The 21,786-nt window shown below is 37.1% G+C and overlaps 1 protein-coding gene across 9 annotated transcripts in view; it reads left to right on the top strand.

Moving 5' to 3' along the window:
- Positions 1–21,786, top strand: part of RGS7 (regulator of G protein signaling 7) — a 517,170-nt gene that overhangs the window by 420,008 nt on the left and 75,376 nt on the right. For all 9 annotated transcript variants that reach the window (XM_053909369.1, XM_053909372.1, XM_053909370.1 and 6 more), the window contains 3 exons: positions 12,301–12,365; positions 13,210–13,286; positions 13,393–13,474. In XM_053909369.1, the coding sequence (XP_053765344.1) occupies positions 12,301–12,365; positions 13,210–13,286; positions 13,393–13,474 (224 nt within the window). The remainder of the gene's footprint in view (positions 1–12,300; positions 12,366–13,209; positions 13,287–13,392; positions 13,475–21,786) is intronic.

Here is a 21,786-nt window from a genome sequence, read left to right as displayed (position 1 = left end):
GCAAGGAAGTTAAGTAAAACATGCTGACTCTGTCAGTTATAGTGGTGAAGCAAAGCTATATCACGCAAATACAATTAGAAAAAGGAACCAGGGTTTGCAATATAGATAGAATGAAAAATAACCAGGGTACAAAGTATTAAATAGAGCCACATTAGTGAGGGGGGCAATCCATAGACATCTTTCCCATTAAAACCTCTCATGTGCAAGCAGTGAAAATAAGTGTCTCTTTCAAGCCAGATTGGCACAAAATCAAGTCTGGCCTGAAGGTGAGGATACTGGCATATTTGGGAAGGCATACTGGGCAGAAGTTTGGCAGTGTCTTATAAAATGCATGCTGTGCCTGTCCCACAAATCCCTGCTACCAATTCCAAGAAAATATGCTAATGGAAGCCTATATGGAGTCATTATTTGTAATAGCTCTGAAAAATGAAAGCATTTTCTCACTACTATATGGAGTGTGAAAGAAAAAAAACAGATTCCTAGGAAAATAGAAAAAGATCAGAGGCAAGGGGTGGGAGGTGGGGGGATTGCAGGAAGGGGAGTCAAAATGTACAAACTGCCAGATACAAGATAAATGAGTTCTGGGGATATGATGTGTGCCATGATGACTACAGCAAACACTGCTGTTTGCATAGTTTGAAAGTTGCTAAGAGACTGGATCCTAAATGTTCTCATCACAAGGAAAAAAAACTTATTTTTGAATGTTAACTGAACTTATTGTGGTAATAATTTCACAATTCTGTAAGTCAAGTAATTACACTGTGCACCTTAAACGCCTACAGTGCTGCGTGTCAATTGTGTCCCAATAAAACTGAGAAGAAAGAAAAAAGGAAAACAATCCAAGTATTTAATAATAGGTGTATGGCTGAAACAATGTGTGCTGCATTCACAGGATAGAAGAGAGCGGTTAAGAGATACCAACTATGGAAAACTGTGTGAATCTCAGTAAAGTTGAGTAAAAAAAGCAGGTTGTGGAACATGTCCTATGAATGCTATATGTGTGTGTGTATATACATATATACACACACACCCATACATATATATATAATTTAAAAGTAAATCAATGTTTGCTGAAGTATGCTCAATATTATCTGTATCATTTATTAAACTTCTCCTCAAAAAACATGGGGAAATATATGTTCTGCATATATACCTAAAAATTAGTTTCTATCACTCACGTATAAAGAGGACTTAAGTCTAATAAGAAAAAATCAAATCCCCCGAGAGAAAAATTAGCAAAGTCATGAATAGCTAATTCACAAAAGAAAAAAGACACCCAAATGGTCAGGAAATATTTAGTGGTGTTTTTACTTAACAAGTATGTCCTGAGCACCTACTATGTGCCAAGTATGTTCTAAGCAAGGGGACACATAGACTAACAAAATCAGCAGAACTCCCTGTGCTTGTAGAGCTGGCATTCCAGGGCAGGTGGGAGGGGGTGAAAGTAAGCTCCTCAGCTACTCATGTAAATGGATACAGAAGCTGTGTATGAGGGGGCGCCTGGGTGGCTCAGTCAGTTAGGCCTCCAACTTTGGCTCAGGTCATGTTCTCAGGGTTCATGGTCCGAGCCCCATGTCAGGCTCTGTGCTGACAGCTCAGAGCCTGGAGCCTGCTTCAGATTCTGTGTCTCCCTCCCTCTGGCCCTCCCCCACTCACGCTCTGTCTCACTCTTTCCCTCGAAAACATATAAACATTTAAAAAAATTTTTAAAAAGAAGTTGTGTGTGAGGAGGTGGAAAGTTGTGTGGAAGAGGATGTTGGGCTTGGGGGGGGGGGGGTGGGCAGGGGGAGAGGTGTCACTGGGAAAATGGCAGTTCAGCCCTGAGGAGGGAGATAAGGAGCTTGGGCCCAGGGGGACACAGGTACTGCCAGAGAAGAGGGAAACAAGGTCCCAGGATAAAGTAATGGACGAGCAAGGACTCTGGTTTTTACCTGAAATGAGATAAGATAGGAAGTAGTTGAAAAGTGGGAAGTTAAAATAAAGTGAAATCGGATTTAAGTCTTTTTTTTTAATATTTATTTATTTTTGAGAGAGAGAGAGAGAGAGAGAGAGAGAGAGAGGCAGAGAGAGAGGGAGACAGAATCTGAAGCAGGCTCCAGGCTCTGAGCTGTCAGCACAGAGCCCGACATGGGGCTTGAACTCATGAACCGTGCTTGAGATCGTGACCTAAGCTGAAGTTGGACGCCTAACTGACTGAGCCACCCAGGTGCCCCAGAAACCTGATTTAAGTCTTAACAGAATAACTCTGGTTGCTTGGCTGAAAATGGACTCTCCAGAGTTGGAGAGGGTATAAGAAGACTTACTCATGCCTAAACTCTATGGAATTTAGTTCCACAGACCAAAGGACTTGAAAGGTGCATTGAAAGGTGCACACATCCTCATGAAGCAATAGTACTTTAGGAAATTAGCAGATACCTAAAAAATATACAGCCATACATACTTGTATACATATATGCATACATGTTTGCAGAAGTATTAATAAATAATGCAAGACAAAGGGTATAATCCAAGTGTTCAACAATAATGGCTCATTAAATAAATAATAAATGGATTGTCATGAAATAATTTTTATGAATATTACCAAACAATAGTTATTGATATGAAGTTAGCCATAATATAATATTAAAGAAACAAGTTAATAAGACAACATATGTAGTAAAGTTTGAAAATGTTTTAAGTAAATATATGCAGATTATGTAAATATATGCAGATTTTTGATGTGAATACAGATATTCATGTGTATGTTAGTGGATGTATATAGAAGGGAAAAATCCGGAATATGTGCCAAACAATGACAGAAGTGAGATTATAATGATTTTTTCTTTAATATTTATATTTTTTCTTTATTGTCTGAACTTTTACAATGAGAGATAAGGACTTTATTTTTTTTTTTAATATGAAATTTATTGTCAAATTGGTTTCCATACAACACCCAGTGCTCATCCCAATAGGTGCCTTCCTCAATACCCATCACCCACCCACCCCTCCCTCCCACTCCCCCATAAACCCTCAGTTTGTTCTCAGCTTTTAGGAGTCTCTTATGTTTTGGCTCCCTCCCTCTCTAACCATATTTTTCCCCTTCCCCTCCCCCATGGTCTTCTGTTAAGCTTCTCAGGATTCACATAGGAGTTAAAACATATGGAATCTGTCCTTCTCTGTATGACTTATTTCACTTAGCATAACACTCTCCAGTACCATCCACATTGCTACAAAGGCCATATTTCATTCTTTCTCATTGCCACGTAGTATTCCATTGTATATATAAACCACAATTTCTTTATCCATTCGTCAGTTGATGGGACATTTAGGCTCTTTCCATAATTTAGCTATAGTTGAGAGTGCTGCTATAAACATTGGGGTACAAGTGCCCCTATGCATCAGTACTCCTGTATCCCTTGGGTAAATTCCTAGCAGTGCTACTGCTGGGTCATAGGATAGGTCTATTTGAGAGATAAGGACTTTAAAAATCAAATTATTTCAACTTTGAAGTTAACCAGTTTGAGTGTATCATTTTCTTTTTCATGTTTATTTTTTGAGAGAGAAAGCTCACATGAACTGGGGAGGGCAGAGAGAGAGGGGGGACAGAGGATCTGAAGCAGGTTCTACCCTGATAGCAGAGAACCTGGTGGAGGGCTCGAACTCACAAACCATGAAACCGTGACCTAAGCCAAAGTCAGACATTCAACCGACCAAGCCCCCTAGGCACCCCTTTGGGTTTATCACTTTTAATGACAATATAACATTTCATTGAATGCATGAATTCATTGCCCCACTGTGGTCCTATATTCCATGCCATGAAGGCTTACACCTCTGCTGTTTTTCCTGCTGTTTCCCTGGGTTATATTCTCAGAAGAGCAAGTACGGGAACAATGGCCGTGAATGTTTCAAGGCTTTGTTACTCATTGTCAAAATCTTTTCCCCAAAGACATCTTTGCTGTTCACATGCCCACCCACAGTGTTGTTCCACTGCTCTGTGGCCAGAATGGGTTATTGCCACTCTGTAACATCTCTGCTCTTCTGATGAGTGGAAAGTGATTTTTGTAACTGGGTGTTACAAAACGGAAATCCAGCCAAAGTGTTAAGTGGATCAAGACCAGGTGTGAAAGTGCTCCGCTACACTGACATACAAATTGTCACACTAGCTACTGTCAGCTCACATTGAGTGTATTCAAGGATAAGATGTTGGCTTAAAGACTAGTTTTGTAGCCGTTAGGTCATCAGAAGTCATTGGTCCCATCAGCCCCAAGTGGGAGGAATGAATGGGGAATGCACCCCACCTCAAGTCCAGTGACAAAGATTTCAAGGGGTTTCTGAGAATACTTGACAGGAGTCATCTACTTCTGGGACACAATGGATCATGAATTCCAGGCCTTGGAATTACAAAGGGCAAGGGACAGGCTATCTTGTTACGGATGGAGGAATTGAAAGGCAGGTGGCTATGTTCTGTGGCAAAGAGTGCATGTGTAATCTAAGCTGTATGTGAGAGATGGTCCTGTCCTAGGGAACAGCCTGGACAGGCAAACACACTGGAGAGAGAGGCCAGAGGTACAGTCTAAGGGCTGTGGCAGTGATCAGCCCCAACAATGGCTACAGGTGAGAGATCCCCGGCAATGGTGGGATGGGTTTTCTCCAAAGCATCCTACTAAGTAACATGAGAAACATAATCAGCTTTAAACCTCTGCCCAGTCCAGAGAATGACAACACTAGATCACCACACTGGCATCAGTCGAGTAAGAATGGCAGCACCCTCCTTTGTTCCCCTTCCTCCTTATCCTCCAACTCCAGAAGGCTTAGAAGCCCTGGTCAGCAATACTTGGCAGGGACACAGAAGAACAAGGAAGACAAAGAAGACAACCATGCTTCTTTTACTCACAGAACCTGGGGGAGAGGGACAGACCTCAAGGCTTGAAACCAGACATGAATGTTTGACAGTTACTCAGGATAGACATTCTTGTTTATAAGTTGGGACTCTGAATTACCTGAGTGACAAGCAAGAGTGTAGATACTGCTTGAGTTTTCATTCAGGGACTGTGGAAGGATTTGTTCACACAAATAAACTTGAAAAGATAAACAGTTTCATTATGGCGGTATATGTTACATTTGTATGACTTTGGTTGCAAGTGGGATATTTTTCAAATATTTATGTGGCAATTATATTTCTAGTCTTCATGAATTATATTATATACTTATGTTCTTTTAATGTTTACATATTGGTACCTTCATGATTTTCTCACAGACCTCTGTGATATAGCTCTGAACACTTTTGTCATAGACATCGGTTTTTGTTCAACAGAGTATTCCACCTTGGAGAGCTTTATGAAATTAAATGGAAAAAACTAATGCCAGCATTCACTCTATGTTCAGTAGATGTGTGATCCAGAAACTTTTACACCTAAGGCATATTCAGGCCACATTCTATGCATTTACTATGTGGCCATTTTAGCCAAAGTGGTACGTTAAGCCTTCTCGAACTTTCTTCCACTTAGTGGCATATCCTTCTATTAAATTTCTTGTTTGTTTGAGCCTAAGTCCTCAAAACTGTCTTCTCTAGTCGAAAATTACTGCAGAGAGATATATTTAAACTTGAAATTTAAATTAAATTCTCAATAATGGAAAACATTTAAAAATAACCCAGGAAAATGATTTTTTAAAGTTGTTTTCAATATGTTGGCACTGCAGAAAAAAACTCAAGGGTTCTGTTAAGGAATATTCATACTTGCACTTGGGCCTATGTCCATATATAGTACCCTCTGGAGCACTCTGGTGCCCTAAATGATTAAGGGTTAGTACAAAAACACTTGACCTGAGCCATAGTTTTGATGATGCATAACTACTCTCATTTTTAAAATCTCCAATAAACTGTAAATAAGAATTGAAACCCTCTTTCATCTAAGAAGCCCCTTCTCATCTGCATCCTATTCAATGCTGACACCCTCTGCTGATAAAGAATGGAAGGATCATCTCTACCTGTCCACATACTGTCCTGTATCTAGACTAGTTCAGTGAGGTTTGGGCCCTTTCAGTCCCAACTGTATTTGCAGTATCTTTAACAGTATCCAGAATGTTCCCCACTTGCTAACCCAGACTTTTTCCTTCTTCCTTTTTACAAAAAAAGACCCGTAGAAATCACTTTAGATTTGACTTCCAAATAACTCCTTTGGAAAAGACCCTATTTAACAAATACATATGGAACAGCTACTATTTACCTAGTTCTGCCTGTCCACGCCTCCACTTTGTTTCCTAGAGAATTAAAGAAAACTGCATTGAAGGACAACTATATTAAAGGATGCATAACTTCTTAGTGAACAGGCATCTAAAAAAATCACCCTGCTCCTGCTTTTATTTATTAGTTTACCTAATGAGGGTAGAAATATGTTTCCCAGAGGGGGTCTGATTTTGAAAAGAGCAAAGATTAGATGACTGGAATAAATGAAGCAAGTAGAGGCTGGTGCAGGAGGACAAACCCATGGAGCTTGTAGTTCAGGCTTGAAATTTGGTTAAAGGTAATTCTATGGGAAAGCTGAAATTATTTAATTTAGATATTTAGGAAGATTTTTGTCTTTCTCTCAAGAAGAGACATTCTCAGGAGTATTGCACATACACTACAATCTCTTTCACCAGCTGCTGAGAACATGTTAGATATTTTGTTAAGGTCAGTGTATTGAGGAGGGCACCTGTTGGGATGAGCACTGGGTGTTGTATGGAAACCAATTTGACAATAAACTTCACATTAAAAAAATAAAAAGATAAAAAATAAAAAAAATCTGCCCTGTCAGTAAGAGTTTCTTCAAGAGTGAGCATGAACTATGGCTAATTAGAAAATGAATGCATCATGTCATTTTTGTTTTTGAAGGTTGTCTTTTACTAATTTTGAGAATCAGAAATTTTGAAAATTACTACTACTAGTAATACTAATGGAAAAATAAAATTCCCATGGTTGCTTATACAAAGATATGCTCTCAAATCATCTCCTGGGTTCTTACGTGTCTGTAGTAATGTTAACATTGGGCCGTAGTTGGCTTTCTCCTTTGCCTGGGCCTTCATAAAAGAAGCTTTAGAGAGCAGAAATTGAAGACACAACACCAGTGTTTGCAGAGATCTCAGATTTTCTGTGTAAGATAATTTCCTCAGTGGTATCGAAACTTCATTATCGAAAACTGAGGGTGGCATAGCTTAGCGCAATGGTGGGAATTATAAAAGCACCTCCAGAACTAACCTTACAAAAAAGTGAAATTTACACTCTTCATCCAGCAGATCCATTCAGCACTTACCATATATAGAGTTTATCTTGAATTTCGTGAGATTCAAATATCATATGTTATGGAAAATGGCAAAAAATGTCCTGGAAATCAGGACTGTACCAGAGGGCTCTGATTGTCTTGATGGTATCATAAGAGTTGCTAATAATCCTGAAATAACTTAAGGAACATTATTTGTCAGTGACAGAGCTGCTGTGACCTCCGCACTCCCTCTGGCACCCATCCTGTAAATCTGTTGCCCAGGTGGGCTTCCCCTGGCAGCAAGGACACGGAGTCCTCAGAAAAATGGAATTAAAAAGTCATCATATTGTAGTTAGGGAAGATGTTACAGCTTTCTCTCTCCTAGTGGAAAAACAGCTGATGATTCTGAAATGTAGTAAAGGAGATGCCAAGAAGCCTTCAGTTTACAATAAGAGATTCTTTCAGTTGACAGAAGATTATGGAAATAATCAAATGTGCCAATAATGATTCCTTCTTCATGCAGTTCCTTTTAAAAAAATGGTGTTATCTGTGTCTCTAGATGTTAAAGCTCATTTGATGTGTTATTTAAAAGGCTTTATTTTCCCTCTTATTTAATAAAAATAAAGAAAATTTCTAAACATATATTTTTTTCCTTTTTTTAATTTTTAAAAATAGAATTCATTGTCAAATTGGTTTCCATAAAATACCCAGTGCTCATCCCAACAAGTGCCCTCCTCCCTGCCCATCACCCACTTTCCCTTCTCCCCCAACCCCCATCAACCCTCAGTTTGTTCTCAGTATCCAAGAGTCTCTTATGGTTTTCCTCCCTCCCTCTCTGTAACTTTTTCCCCCTCCCCCCCCCCCCATGGTCTTCTGTTAAGTTTCTCAGGATCCACATATGAGTGAAAACATATGGTATCTGTCTTTCTCTGCCTGACTTATTTCACTTAGCATAATGCCCTCCAGTCCCATCCACGTTGCTGAAAATGGCCAGATTTTATTCTTTCTCATTGCCAAGTAGTATTCCATTATATATATAAACCACATCTTCCTTATGCATTCATCAGTTGCTGGACATTTAGGCTCTTTCCATAATTTGGCTACTGTTGAAAGGACTGCTATTAACATCGGAGTACATGTGCCCCTATGCATCAGCATTCCCATATCCCTTGGGTAAATCCCTAGCAGTGCTATTGCTGGATCATAGGGTAGGTCTATTTTTAATTTTTTAAAGAACCTCCACACTGTTTTCCAGAGTGGCTGCACCAGTTTGCATTCCCACCAACAGTGCAAGAGGGTTCCCGTTTCTCCACATCCTCTCCAGCATCTATAGTCTCCTGATTTGTTCATTTTAGCTACTCTGACCAGTGTGAGGTGCTATCTCAGTGTGGTTTTGATTTGTATTTCCCTGGTGATGAGTGATGTTGAGCAACTTTTCATGTGTCTGTTGGCCATCTGGATGTGTGCTTTGGAAAAGTGTCTATTCGTGACTTCTGCCCATTTCTTCACTGGATTATTTGTTTTTCGGGTGTGGAGTTTGGTGAGATCTTTATAGATTTTAGATACTAGCCCTTTATCCATTATGTCATTTGCAAATATCTTTTCCCATTCTGTCGGTTGCCTTTTAGTTTTGTTCATTGTTTCCTTTGCAGTGCAGGAACTTTTTATTTTGATGAGGACACAATAGTTCATTTTTGCTTTTAATTCCCTTGCCTTTAGAGATGTGTCGAGTAAGAAATTGCTGCAGCTGAGGTCAGAGAGGTTTTTTTCCTGCTTTCTCCTCTAGGGTTTTGATGGTTTCCTGTCTCGCATTCAAGTCCTTCCTCCATTTTGAGTTTATTTTTTGTGGATGGTGTAAGAAAGTGGTCTAGTTTCATTCTTCTGCATATTGCTGTCCAGTTCTCCCAGCACCATTTGTTAAAGAGACTGTCTTTTTTCCATTGGGTACTTTCTTGCTTTGTCAAAGATTAGTCGGCCATACATTTGTGGGTCCCATTCTGGGTTCTCTATTCTATTCCATTGGTCTATGTGTCTGTTTTTGTGACAATCGCATACTGTTTTGATGATTACAGCTTTGTAGTAGAGGCTAAAGTCTAGGATTGTGATGCCTCGTGCTTTGGTTTTCTTCTTCAATATTACTTGGGCTATTCAGGGCCTTTTGTGGTTCCATACAAATTTTAGGATTCTTTGTTGTAGCTTTGAGAACAATATGGGTGCAATTTTGATTGGGATTGCATTGAATGTGTAGATTGCTTTGGGTAGTATTGACGTTTTAACAATATTATTCTTCCAATCCATGAGCATGGTATGTTTTTCCATTTCTATCTTCTTCAATTTCCTTCATGAGCTTTCTATAGTTTTCAGTATATAGATCTTTTACATCTTTGGTTAGGTTTATTCCTAGGTATTTTATGGTTCTTGGTGCAATTGTGAAGGAGATCTGTTTCTTTATTTCTCTTTCTGTTGCTTCATTATTGGTGTATAAAAATGCAGCCAGTTTGTGTACATTAATTGTACCCTGCGACTATGCTGAATTCAAGTATCAGTTCTAGCAGACTTTTGGTGGAGTCTTTCGGGTTTTCCATGTATAATATCATGTCGTCTGCAAAAAGTGAAAGTTTGACTTCATCTTTGCCAATTTTGATGCTTTTGATTTCCTTTTGTTGTCTGATTACTGATTCTAGGACTTCCAGCACTATGTTAAACAACAGTGGTGAGACAGTGGACATCCCTGTCGTGTTCCTGATTGCAGGGAGAAAACTTTCAGTTTTCCCCATTGAGGATGGTATTAGCTACGAGCTTTTTATAAATGGCTTCTATGATGTTTAAGTATGTTCCTTCTATCCTGACCTTCTTGAGGGTTTTCATCAAGAAAGGATGCTGTATTTTGTCAAATACTTTTTCTGCATCTATTGACAGGATCATATGGTTCTTATCTTTTATTAATGTGGTGTATCACATTGATTTATTTGCAAATATTGAACCAGCCCTGCAGCCCAGGAGTGAATCCCACTGGATCATGGTGAATAATTCTTTTTATATGCTGTTGAATTCGATTCACTAGTGTCTTGTTGAGAATTTTTGCATCCATATTCATCAGGGATATTGGCCTTTTTTTTTTCTTTTTTTTTTTTTTTTTTTTTTTGGTTGGGTTTCTGTCTGCTTTGGGAATCAAAGTAATGCTAAATTCATAGAATGATTCTGGAAGTTTTCCTTCCATTTCTATTTTTTGAAACAGCTTGAGAAGAATAGGTATTAACTCTTCTTTAAATGTCTAGTAGAAATTCCCAAGGAAGCCATCTGGTCCAGGACTCTTATTTGTTGGGAGATTTTTGATGACTGATTCAATTTCTTCATTAGTTATGGGTCTGTTCAAATTTTCTATTTCTTCCTGTTTGACTTTTGGTAGTGTGTGGTTGTTTAGGAATTTGTCCATTTCTTCCAGGTTGTCCAGTTTTTTGGCATATAATTTTTCATAGTATTCCTTGATAATTGCTTGTATTTATGAGGGATTGGTTGTAATAAATCCATTTTCATTTGTGATTTTATCTGTTTGTGTCCTTTCCCTTTTCTTTTTGAGAAGCCTGTCTAGAGGTTTATCAATTTTGTTTAGTTTTTCAAAAAACCAACTCTTTGCTTTATTGATCTGTGTTTGTTTGTTTGTTTTTGGATTCTATATTGTTTATTTCTACTCTGATCTTTATTTCTCTTCTGCTGGGTTTGGGGTTTCTTTGCTCTTCTGCTTCTAGTTCCTTTAGGAGTGCTGTTAGATTTTGTATTGGGGATTTTTCTTGTTTCTTGAGATAGGCCTGGATTGCAATGTATTTTCCTCTTAGGACTGCCTTTGCTGCATCCCAGAGGGTTTGGATTGTTGTATTTTCATTTTCATTTGTTTCCATATGTCTTTTAATTTCTTCTCTACTTGTCTGGTTGACCCATTAGTTCTTTAGTGGGATGTTCTTTAACCTCCATGCTTTTGGAGGTTTTCCAGACTTTTTCCTGTGGTTGATTTCAATTTTCATAGCATTGTGATCTGTAAGTGTGCATGGTATGATCTCAGTTCTTTTATATTTATTGAGGACTGTTTTGTGGCCCAGTATGTGATCTATCTTGGAGAATGTTCCATATGCACTCGAGAAGAAAGTGTATTCTGCTGCTTTGGGATGTAGAGTTCTAAATATATCTGTCAAGTCCATCTAGTCTAATGTATCATTCAGGGCCATTGTTTCTTTACTGATTCTCTGTCTAGATGATCTATCCATTGTTGTAAGTGGATTATTAAAGTCCCTGCAATTATCACATTCTTATGGATAAGATTGCTTGTGTTTGTGTTTGTTTTAAATATTGGGGTGCTTCCGAATTCGGTGCATAGACATTTATAATTGTTAGCACTTCCTGATGGATAGACCCTGTAATTATTATATAATGCCCTTCTTCAACTCTTGTTACAACCTTTAATTTAAAGTCTAGTTTGTCTGATATAAGTATGGCTATTCAAGCTTTCTTTTGACTTCCAGGAGCATAATATATTGTTCTCCATCCCCTCACTTTCAGTCTGGAAGTGTCCTCAGGTCTAAAATGAGTCTCTTTTAGACAGCTAATAGATGGGTCTTGTTTTTTTATCCATTCTGATATCCTATGTCTTTTGAATGAATTTAAATTTTTTTATGTTTATTATTTATTTTTGAGAGAGAAACAGAGTGTGAGCAGGGGAGGGGCAGAGAAAGAGGGAGACACAGATCCAAAGCAGGCTCCAGACTCTGAGCTGTCAGCACAGATCCCAACATGGGGCTTGAACCCACGAACCATGACACCATGACCTGAGTTGAAGTCGGACACTTAACCAACTGAGCCACTCCCCATGAACATCTTTTTTCTTATAAATACCATTATGTTTGAATTTCAGTAAAAATATCATACCTTCTTTATTTTTGTCAAAAAAATAAATCATTGAAAATGATGAGTGGAAAAAAATGGCAAAGACCGAGATGTCTTGATTTATAACACTATCTTTTATTTTCAGTAAGTGCCTTCATGTTAACAAGCAGGGAAGATGTAATTAATTTTTTTTTCCTTTTAGCGGTTTATCTCTGCAAGAGAACAATGCAAAACAAGGCAAGGCTGGAACTAGCTGACTATGAAGCTGTAAGTACTAAGGACTTTCTGGCAAAGAATGTCATAAAATGAACAGGAATAAGGCCTATGGTCATTTCTGGGAATTCTGTTGACTTTCTACATGCCTGGATTTTAAGGACCAGATTCCCAGGGATCGAGCATCATAATGGCCCAAATGCCTGACTTGCTTGCTTCCTTGGAGACGGTGAACTTCTACACACACAAATTCATGGGAGAAGGGAGGAGTATGTCTTACTTGCTAAACTCAAGTGTGAAAATGTGAGATGTGTCCTGCATATAGTAAAGACATCCAAACTTAGAGAAGTAAAGAACATTTACTTTGGGTAAATGGTTTTTGCAGAACCTTCAGGTTGGTCACCATCAGCAGGTAAAATTAATCTGATGTAATTTGTTCCGACAATTGCTATGTTGTGATTTACTGACTTTGAAGCATTGACTAGAAATGGTAGTAGTCTTCTGAGGGTTTACATTCTTGTCAGGAACTGGATGGATTGACTGAATCAATAGTAAAAATGCATTGCTTTTCTGTTCCTCACTAAAATGGGCACAGAAAACTCCAATAGGTTAGTACTGAGCACTTTTTATATACAAAGTAATTTTAGTATTTTAGATGTTTACTTGTATTCTCTCAAGTCAATTATTCATAAACATTAATATTTGTGATAGGTTTCCCTGTTTCCTCTGTTAATATGAGGATGAGTTATATTCAGTGAGCATGACTCATCATTCAGAACTGGAGTACACTTACTACTTTAGAGACTATATTTTCTTGACAAATTCATACGGTAGATAAATGAGAAGGGAGTAGTGATCATGAGCACCAGAAAGTCTTCACCTGTGGTGTATTTTTCAGGAGAGCCTGGCCAGGCTGCAGAGAGCATTTGCCCGGAAGTGGGAGTTCATTTTCATGCAAGCAGAAGCACAAGCAAAGTGAGTCCTTGTGAGTCTTTTGGAAAATTTGTTCAAGTTGCGGCCTTTTGTCCAGAGAGGTGCTACAATTAATATCACTTATTATCCATTGTTACCATGTTGACAGAGTGGACAAGAAGAGAGACAAGATTGAAAGGAAGATCCTCGATAGCCAAGAGAGAGCATTCTGGGATGTTCATAGACCTGTGGTAAGCATGAGTGCACACCTTATCTCCAGTTCATAATCTGAGCCTTTGGAAAGTGAAGGATGCCTGAGAAAGTGAGGGAAGAATGAGGTAACCCCATCACTCTTCCACAAATCTTGATGATTTCATTAAGGGAAGATTGCCACTCTCGTGTACGATGACCAGAATTCAGTAGTGTCACGCTTAATTTATAAAGTTGTGCATTTTCCCAATATGACATCACTCTTGGAATTTGAGGTACCTGATACTTTTATACCCTTGAAAGAAAAAAGATTTCAACAAAGCAGTCTTACATAAGCTGTGTGACCCAGAGTGACAAATAATGAATGTCCTTGATTAATGCCACAAAACTGTAAGGAATTCAACACTGGTTATGGGCATTCACAAGAAAACATGTCTGATCTCATATATTTCTTTATATTTTAATAGTATGTCTTTGTTTTCTATATATTTCTTTAAACACAAGCAGGCAAGACATTAGAGAATAATATTTCTGGAAGTATTATTAGAATAAATATCAGGATCACAGCATGAGACAAATCAAGATTGATGAGAATATTTTAAAATTTTCCTCTCAGCTTCCTTCAGGACCAGACCAAAATAGATCTGCTTTCCAAAGATTTACATATATATATATATATATATATATATATATATATATATATATATATATTTCAATTTCAGATAACAATGCAATTGTTAAATTCTATATTGAATTTTTCTCTCTTTGAATTTCTAGAAGATTAGAATTGAGAATTAACTGGCTTCTTTGCTCAATATTCAGTTTGAGTTTTGTTACTCATGGTGAAAAAGGATTATAAGGTTACATGCATAAGAATGGAAAGAATATGAAGTAGGATTTTGCTTGCTTATTTGTTTGGTTTAAGCTGTCTTTGGAAACCAGTCAACACATTATGTTTCTGTGTTTATCCACTTTATGCCCCTGGACATCTGGTGGCCCATCGCTAGCCTTGTTCAGCTTTCATGGCCTGCATCCTCCTGTCAACTCAAGAGGGTTGCTCATGAGGACTTATTCCATGGTCCTTGGCCCTCTGTGTGGCCGTGTTGGAGACAGAACTTGTACACAGTTGTTTCTGCTCTGTCTAGTGTGAGTCATGCTTCAGTCCTCTGTGTCTCCCTGCAGCAAGGAACACATATGAATGCTTTCCAAGGGGTCGCCTGCTGCACCCCTTACTAGGCTTCCAATTAGAAAATCATCCTAAGGAGCACCCAGAGGGAGAAACCACCCTGAATATATATAATTCATTTCCTTTATTCAACGTGTAGGTGCTGATGACAGCAGTTGCAAATGTTGAGGAAGCTAATCTGTGGGATCTCTCCTTAGTATCATTCCTACACTTTTCATTTTATTTAGGCTATTATTTTCGAACTTGAAATCTATCTCTTAGGTTTAGGCAATAGAATTATAACATGACCTTCCTTGGTGTTTATCAACTAATATATCTGGAATGATCTGATTGTGTTGACTCTTCTCTTCAAAGGGATTATTCTCTGTTCACCTCTAAAACTTACTTTTTGAAACGTCTGAAGGATAGCCTTTGTCCCCAACTTTTTTAGGTAAATGGATCAGTCCTGTAGACACATGCCAACACAATGACTAATCACTTTTTCCTTCAAAAGCCATATCTGAACCCCATGAAACACAGAATACCACAGCATGCCACCCTTCCTACCATGTGCAGCATCATGTAAGAATACTACTTACTGGGGCGCCTGGGTGGCTCAGTCGGTTAAGCATCCGACTTCAGCTCAGGTCACGATCTCGCGGTCCGTGAGTTCGAGCCCCGCATCGGGCTCTGGGCTGATGGCTCAGAGCCTGGAGCCTGCTTCCGATTCTGTGTCTCCTTCTCTCTCTGCCTCTCCCCCGTTCATGCTCTGTCTCCCTCTGTCTCAAAAATAAATAAACATTAAAAAAAAAAAAATTAAAAAAAAAAAAAGAATACTACTTACTCTGTATCAACATGTGCCAGGCATTGTACTGCATGAAATGTTGATTAAAACATAGTCCTTGATTCCTAAAATTCACATCCAGTGGAAGCATTTTATGAACATAGTCACGAACCCTTTAAGACAGGCATGACTGCACATTTGTTTTCTGTGGGGAAAATACAGATGGTCATGGGATTTATATGACTTGCCCATGTACACAAGGCTAGTAGTGGCCTGAACCAACTATTTTCTACTCCATAGTCTGATTCACAAAGGAAGGGGAGCAACAGGGGAGTAGAGTGGCTCCAGTCAAAGAAAGCAGCTGCAGCAAGAGTGAGATGCTCACTGCATGCCTCCATTCTGAAAAAAAGAGGGGATAAAAAGTTAGCAATATTGCATGTGTGATATGGCTATATTTATAGGTGTCTTGTTATAGGAATATTTTACTAGTATATTTTACTTCTGGTTTTTGAATATTCTTTTTTCATTCATTTTACTGTTTTCAAGAGGCCGAAGTTAAAGCCATCTTTAAAACACTGTAGGCCACATATCCCTGATCTAGGGGCACCCAGCTACCATGTAGGGAACACCGTGGTCAGGTGTTGTTATACAATATGAAATGTAAAGGGCTAGTTCCAGTAGTGTTTCTCCAGTAAGTACTATCTCCTATATTCATATAGAATAATCTTGTGTAACTTATTACTATTTCAAGAACAATCTAAAATTTTTATAAATATATTGATAAATCTAGTTCACATAAATTACTAGTACATTAAAAAGATCACAAAGAATGCCCTTGTTTTTATTTTGGTTTCAAAAAGACTAATTATAAAAATATTAACTGACCACTATAAGTCTTAAAAGTCTAGAGATCGATATTCCCATTAGAATAAAAAAAAAAAAAAAAAAAACTCTAGTCAAATTTCACTGGTTTATAATACAACCTAATTGAAAGACCTTTAAGTCACATAATTACATTTTCCTGGATTGATTTTAGCTTCATCAATATAGAAAATATCTCTGTTTTCAAAAACCAGAAATGGAGTTATTTTAATAGCATTATTTGTTGTTGTTTTTTTTTCATTTTGTCTCTTCTTGTAAAATCCTACCATTAAACATTCAATAAAAAATATAACAGAGAACAGTTAATCCTCATGAAGATTTTATTAATTCAAGTATCTGCCACATTGCATTGTTTGGTTTGCTTTGATTTGATCTGGTTTTACTCTGGCATTTACTTAATCAAAAATGGGTTGGAAGCCAGTAGCTAGAAATGTAGTGGAGAAAGGGAAATCTCAGCAGCTCAGAGTCTTTAAAGTATACTTTAAAAATTAATTTAAAATATTATATTACATAAATTTCTACTTGAAGAATATATAGAAAATATATGTAATATGATTTTACTTTTTAAAAAACCGTGAGGCCTCTTAACATATAATCTTTCTATTTCACTTAATACCATTATGAAATAAATTTAGCTTCTCTGAGCATGCTTATATTTACTCCAGAAAAGTAGTCATTAACCCCAAGAAGGACTCTTCAGTTTTCAGGGATTCCACATAGAATTGTCAAAAACTAACTACTCAAGAATATAATTGGAGAAATACACTAAATTGTAGTAAATGTCAAATAATTTGGGATTTATATTAATTTTTGTATTTAATGTTTCAACATTTGAATGAAGCCCTTTCAAGGGCCAACATATTCTTAGTCTGTATTAATAGAATTTTAGGAACTAATTCAATTGAAGAAAAAATTACCCTTGTCACAGTGCTGAGGAACTCAATTTTAGAGCTTTGTGCCTAGTTCTAGAAACCATACTTAAAAAAAAAATGTGGCTGAGCTCTAGTTGAGGTGAATGTTAAAGGGGCAAAGTCAAAAATGAGAAAAAAATAATTGTGGGGCACCTGGGTAGCTCAGTCGGTTAAGCGTCCGACTTCAGCTTGGGTCATGATCTTACAATCCGTGAGTTCAAGCCCCGCGTCAGGCTCTGTGCTGACAGCTCAGAACCTGGAGTCTGCTTTGGATTCTGTGTCTCCCTCTCTCTCTGCCCCTCCCCTGCTCATGCTCTGTCTCTCTCTGTCTCAAAAATAAATAAAAACATTAATTTTTTTTTAAATAAAGAAAAAAAAGAAAAATTAATTGTGAAATTATTAGAGAGATTAGTGGCCTTAAGGATAAGAAAACCCAAGAAAGTTGTCTTCATATTTTGGAAATTTGATTAGGTGGAGTTGGAATGAGGCTTATTCTTTTACCCCATTTGGATTCTGTATGACCAATGTGGAAACAACTGGAAAATAAAATCTCAATGTAAAAACTTCATTAATACTTAACTAAATATCATTGCCAACCTTAAATGATAGGAATGATTAATTCAAGTATACTTTGAAATTCATTCGCCAGAAATATGGTGGAGAAAAGGCAATTTTCTCCTTTTCTCCTTTGTATAGTGAGATTAGTAATTTTTAGTGGTCCTTCCAGCATGAAGTATCAGGAGTTAGTTCAACTTGGGGCACCTTGGGGCTCAGTCAGTTAGGCATCCCATTCTTGTTTTTGGCTCAGGTCGTGAGCTCATGGTTCATGAGTTCAAGTCTCACATTGGTTCCACACTGAGAGTGCTTGGGATTTCTTTCTCTCCTTCCCTCACTGCATCCTTCCCCCCTCCCCCCCATCTCCAAACAAACAAACAAACAAACAAACAAACAAAAAAGAATTAGATCAACTTCTTTGCTTCCCAAATCTGTTAGTTTGGGATTGATTCATGCCATGTACTTCAAAAAAGGCTTACAGAATAAAAATACTTAAGTACAGAAAATGGAAATGTACTTCATTAAAAGTTCAAAATAAAAATAATAATCTTAATTCTTCCTGATTTTAAATTGAACAAATCTTCATCACAAAATAGTGAAAATAGTTATTATTTACCTATAGCTTCTACATGCAATGGCTTATTCTTACATATATTACCATTTATAAATTAATTTTTCCATTTATGGAGGTATAATTGACACGTACTATAGAATAAGCTTAAGATATACAACATAATCATTTGATATATGTGTATGTAGCAAAATGATTACCACATCCATCGTTACAATTTTGTGTGTGTGATGAGAACTTTTAACATTTACTTTCTCAGCACTTTTTAAAATATACGTATTTAACTATAGTCACCATGCTGACATTATATTCCTGGGACTTATTTATCTTATACTGGAAATTTCTACCTTTTGACCACTTTTACCCATTTCCTTCATACACACACTCCATGCCTCTGGCAACCACTAATCTGTTCTCTGTGTCAATGCATCTGTTATATTTTTTTAGATTCTACATATAAGTGATCATACAGGATTTGTCTTTCTCCATTACTTGTTTCACTTGGCATAATGTCCTCAAGTTTCATCCATGTTGTCATAAATGGCAGGATTTCCTTCTTTTTACGGCTGAATAATATTTCAGTGTGTGTGTATGTGTGTGTAACACATGCCACATTTTCTTTATTCATTCATGTGTTGATCAACACTTAGGTTATTTCCATATCTTCCTATTATAAATAATGCTACAATGAACACGGGGATGCAGATAGTAATTTCAGGATAGTAATTTCTTTTCATTTAGAAATACATCAGAAGTGAAGTTGGTAGATCATATGGTAGTTCTATTTTTAATTTTATGAGGAACCTCCATAGTGTTTTCCACAGTGGCTGCACCAGTTTGCATTCCCACCAACAGTGCATGAGGATTCCTTTTCTGCACATCCTCTCTAGCACTTTTTCTCTCCTGTGTTTTTGATACTAACCTTTCTAATAGATAGGAGGTGATATGTCATTGTGATTTTTATTTGCATTTCCCATATGATTAGTGATGTTGAGCATCTTTTCATGTATCTGTTAGTCATTAGGCATCTTTGGAAAAAAACATGTCTATTCAGATCCTCTCCTAATTTTAAATTCAATTTATTGTTTTGTTATTGAGTTGTATGAGTTCTTTCTATATTTTGGATATTAACTTCTCATCCAGTATATGGCCTGCAAATATTTTCTCCCATTCTATAGATTGTCTTTCATTTGTTGAATGTTTATTTTGATGTGCAGAAGTTTTTTAATTTGATGTAGTCCCACTTGTTGATTTTCTGTTTTGCTGCTTGTGTTTTAGGTATCATAACCAAAAAAATCATTGCTAAGACCCATGGAAGGAGTTTTCCCCTATTTTTTTTTAATGTTAATATATTTTTGAGAGAGAGAAACAGATAGTGCAAGCTGGGGAGGGGCAGAGAGAGAAGGAGGCACAGAATCTGAAGGAGGCTCCAGGTTCTGAGCCATCAGCATAGAGCTCGAGATCATGACCTGAGTAAAGTTGATACCCTAAACAATTGAGCCACCCAGATGCCCCACCCCCTATATTTACTTCCAGAAGTTTTATGGTTTCAGGCCTTACATTTAAGCCTTTATCCATTTCAAGTTATTTTTTTAACATATTGTCCATTTTAAGTTAATTTTTGTGAGTGGCTAAGATACTGGTCTAGTTTCATTCTTTTTCATGCGAATATCCATTTTCCCAGCACTATTTGTTGGAGAAACTATCTTTCCTCCTTGGAGTATCTATTCTCCTTTGTCAAATATTAAGTTGATCATATATGCATGGGTTTATTTCTAGACTTGATTTTGTTCCATTGGTAGGTATGTCATTTTTTTTATTTCCATTGCATACTCTCTTGATTACTGTAGCTATGTAATATCATTTGATATTGGGGAGTGTAATGCCTCCAGATTTGTACTTATTTCTCAGTATTACTTGGGGTATTTGGTGTCTTTTGTGCTCCATATGAATTTTAGGATTTTTTTTCTATTTCTATAAAAATGCTATTGGAATATTGATAGGAATTGCATTGAACCTACAGATAGCTTTAGGTAGTATGGACATTTTAACAACGTTAATTCTTCCAGGCCATGAGCACAGAATATCTTTCCATTTATTTGTGTATTCAGTGTACAGGTATTTTACCTCCTTGGTTAAATTTATGCCTAAGGATTTTATTGTGCTTGATGCTATTGTAAATAGTATCGTTTTCTTTATTTCTTTTTAAAATAATTCTTTGTTAGTGTATGGAAACAGTACTGATTTTGTATGTTGACTTTTATCCTACAAATTTACTGAATTTGTTGATTAAATCTAACAGGTTTTTTTGGTAGACTCTTTAGGAATTTTTATATATAATCATGTCATTTCCAAACAGAGGTAATTCTATTTCTTTTTCTCTGATTTGGATACCTTTTATTTATTTTTCTTGCCTGATTACTCTGGCTAGGACTTCTGGTCGCATATTAGCATTTTTAATGGTTTCATTGACACTAACTTCAGAATACTTGTCTTATATTTGTCAGACCATGGTCTTCGGAGCAAAGAGTGTGTCTTCAGTGCTTCAATGTAGCATTTTGTAGGATACAACTTAATTTGAAATCTCAAACCAAGTAATTGAGAGATCGGGGAAATATGAAATATGCAAAGGATTTTTCTAAAAGTTAGGTGCAGATTTGGAATGCTGAGTTTGTTTTAGGGCATGCTGAGTATGACAACATAACATCCAGATGGAAATGTCTATAGTTGTAGATTTGTGACATAGTTTAAGGGATATTTTAGGGCCATCAAATTAATTTTGAAGCTCATTATGTTAAGGGTAACAATTGAGGCTCTGAGGCAGGAACTGTTTGTCTGTGGGAAGCAACAGAGTCAAAGAAAATTAGTAATTTATTTAGAAGTTTTCTTTTCTTTCTTCTTCCTTATATATAGTCCCATAATTCCAGAAAATCTGTTTAAGCTCCCTATACATTTTTTCTTCAAATAAATCAGTATGAAGCAGTATTATGAAGCATGTGTGTGTGCATGTGTGTGTAAATTTATTAAAATGTGAAGTTTTGGGGTGCCTGGGTGGCTCAGTTGGTTAAGCATCCAACTCTTGATTTTGACTCAGGCCATGATCTCACGGTTGGTGGGATTGAGCCCTGCATCTGGTTCTGCACTGGCAGCACAGAGCCTGTTTGGAATTCTCTCTCTCCCCCTCTCTCTCTCTCTGCCCCTCCTCTACTCACACATGTATATTCACATGTTCTCACTCTCTCTCTTTCAAAATAAATAAACTTTAAAAAAATATGAAGTTTAAAGGTGTCTGGGGGAAGAGGTGGTAGATCTGCATAAGTCCCATAAGATTCAGAGTTGCTAAGACCTATTTGGTTAGATTTTGGTGATTCTGCCTGAAGTCCAATAATAGAAAGGAGCAATGAGGTTCTTGAAATAAAATCATCATAGAGGAAATAAAGGAAGTCTAGTGGAGACTTTCACAATGGTGGTGGTGTTCTGGGTCC

This window comes from Panthera pardus, unplaced genomic scaffold, assembly GCF_024362965.1.
Source record: "Panthera pardus isolate Hobbes unplaced genomic scaffold, ASM2436296v1 HiC_scaffold_21, whole genome shotgun sequence".
In the NCBI taxonomy this organism is placed as follows: Eukaryota; Metazoa; Chordata; class Mammalia; order Carnivora; family Felidae; genus Panthera; species Panthera pardus.
Note: the sequence above shows the minus strand (reverse complement) of the source record. Positions and strands in the feature narration are given on the sequence as shown.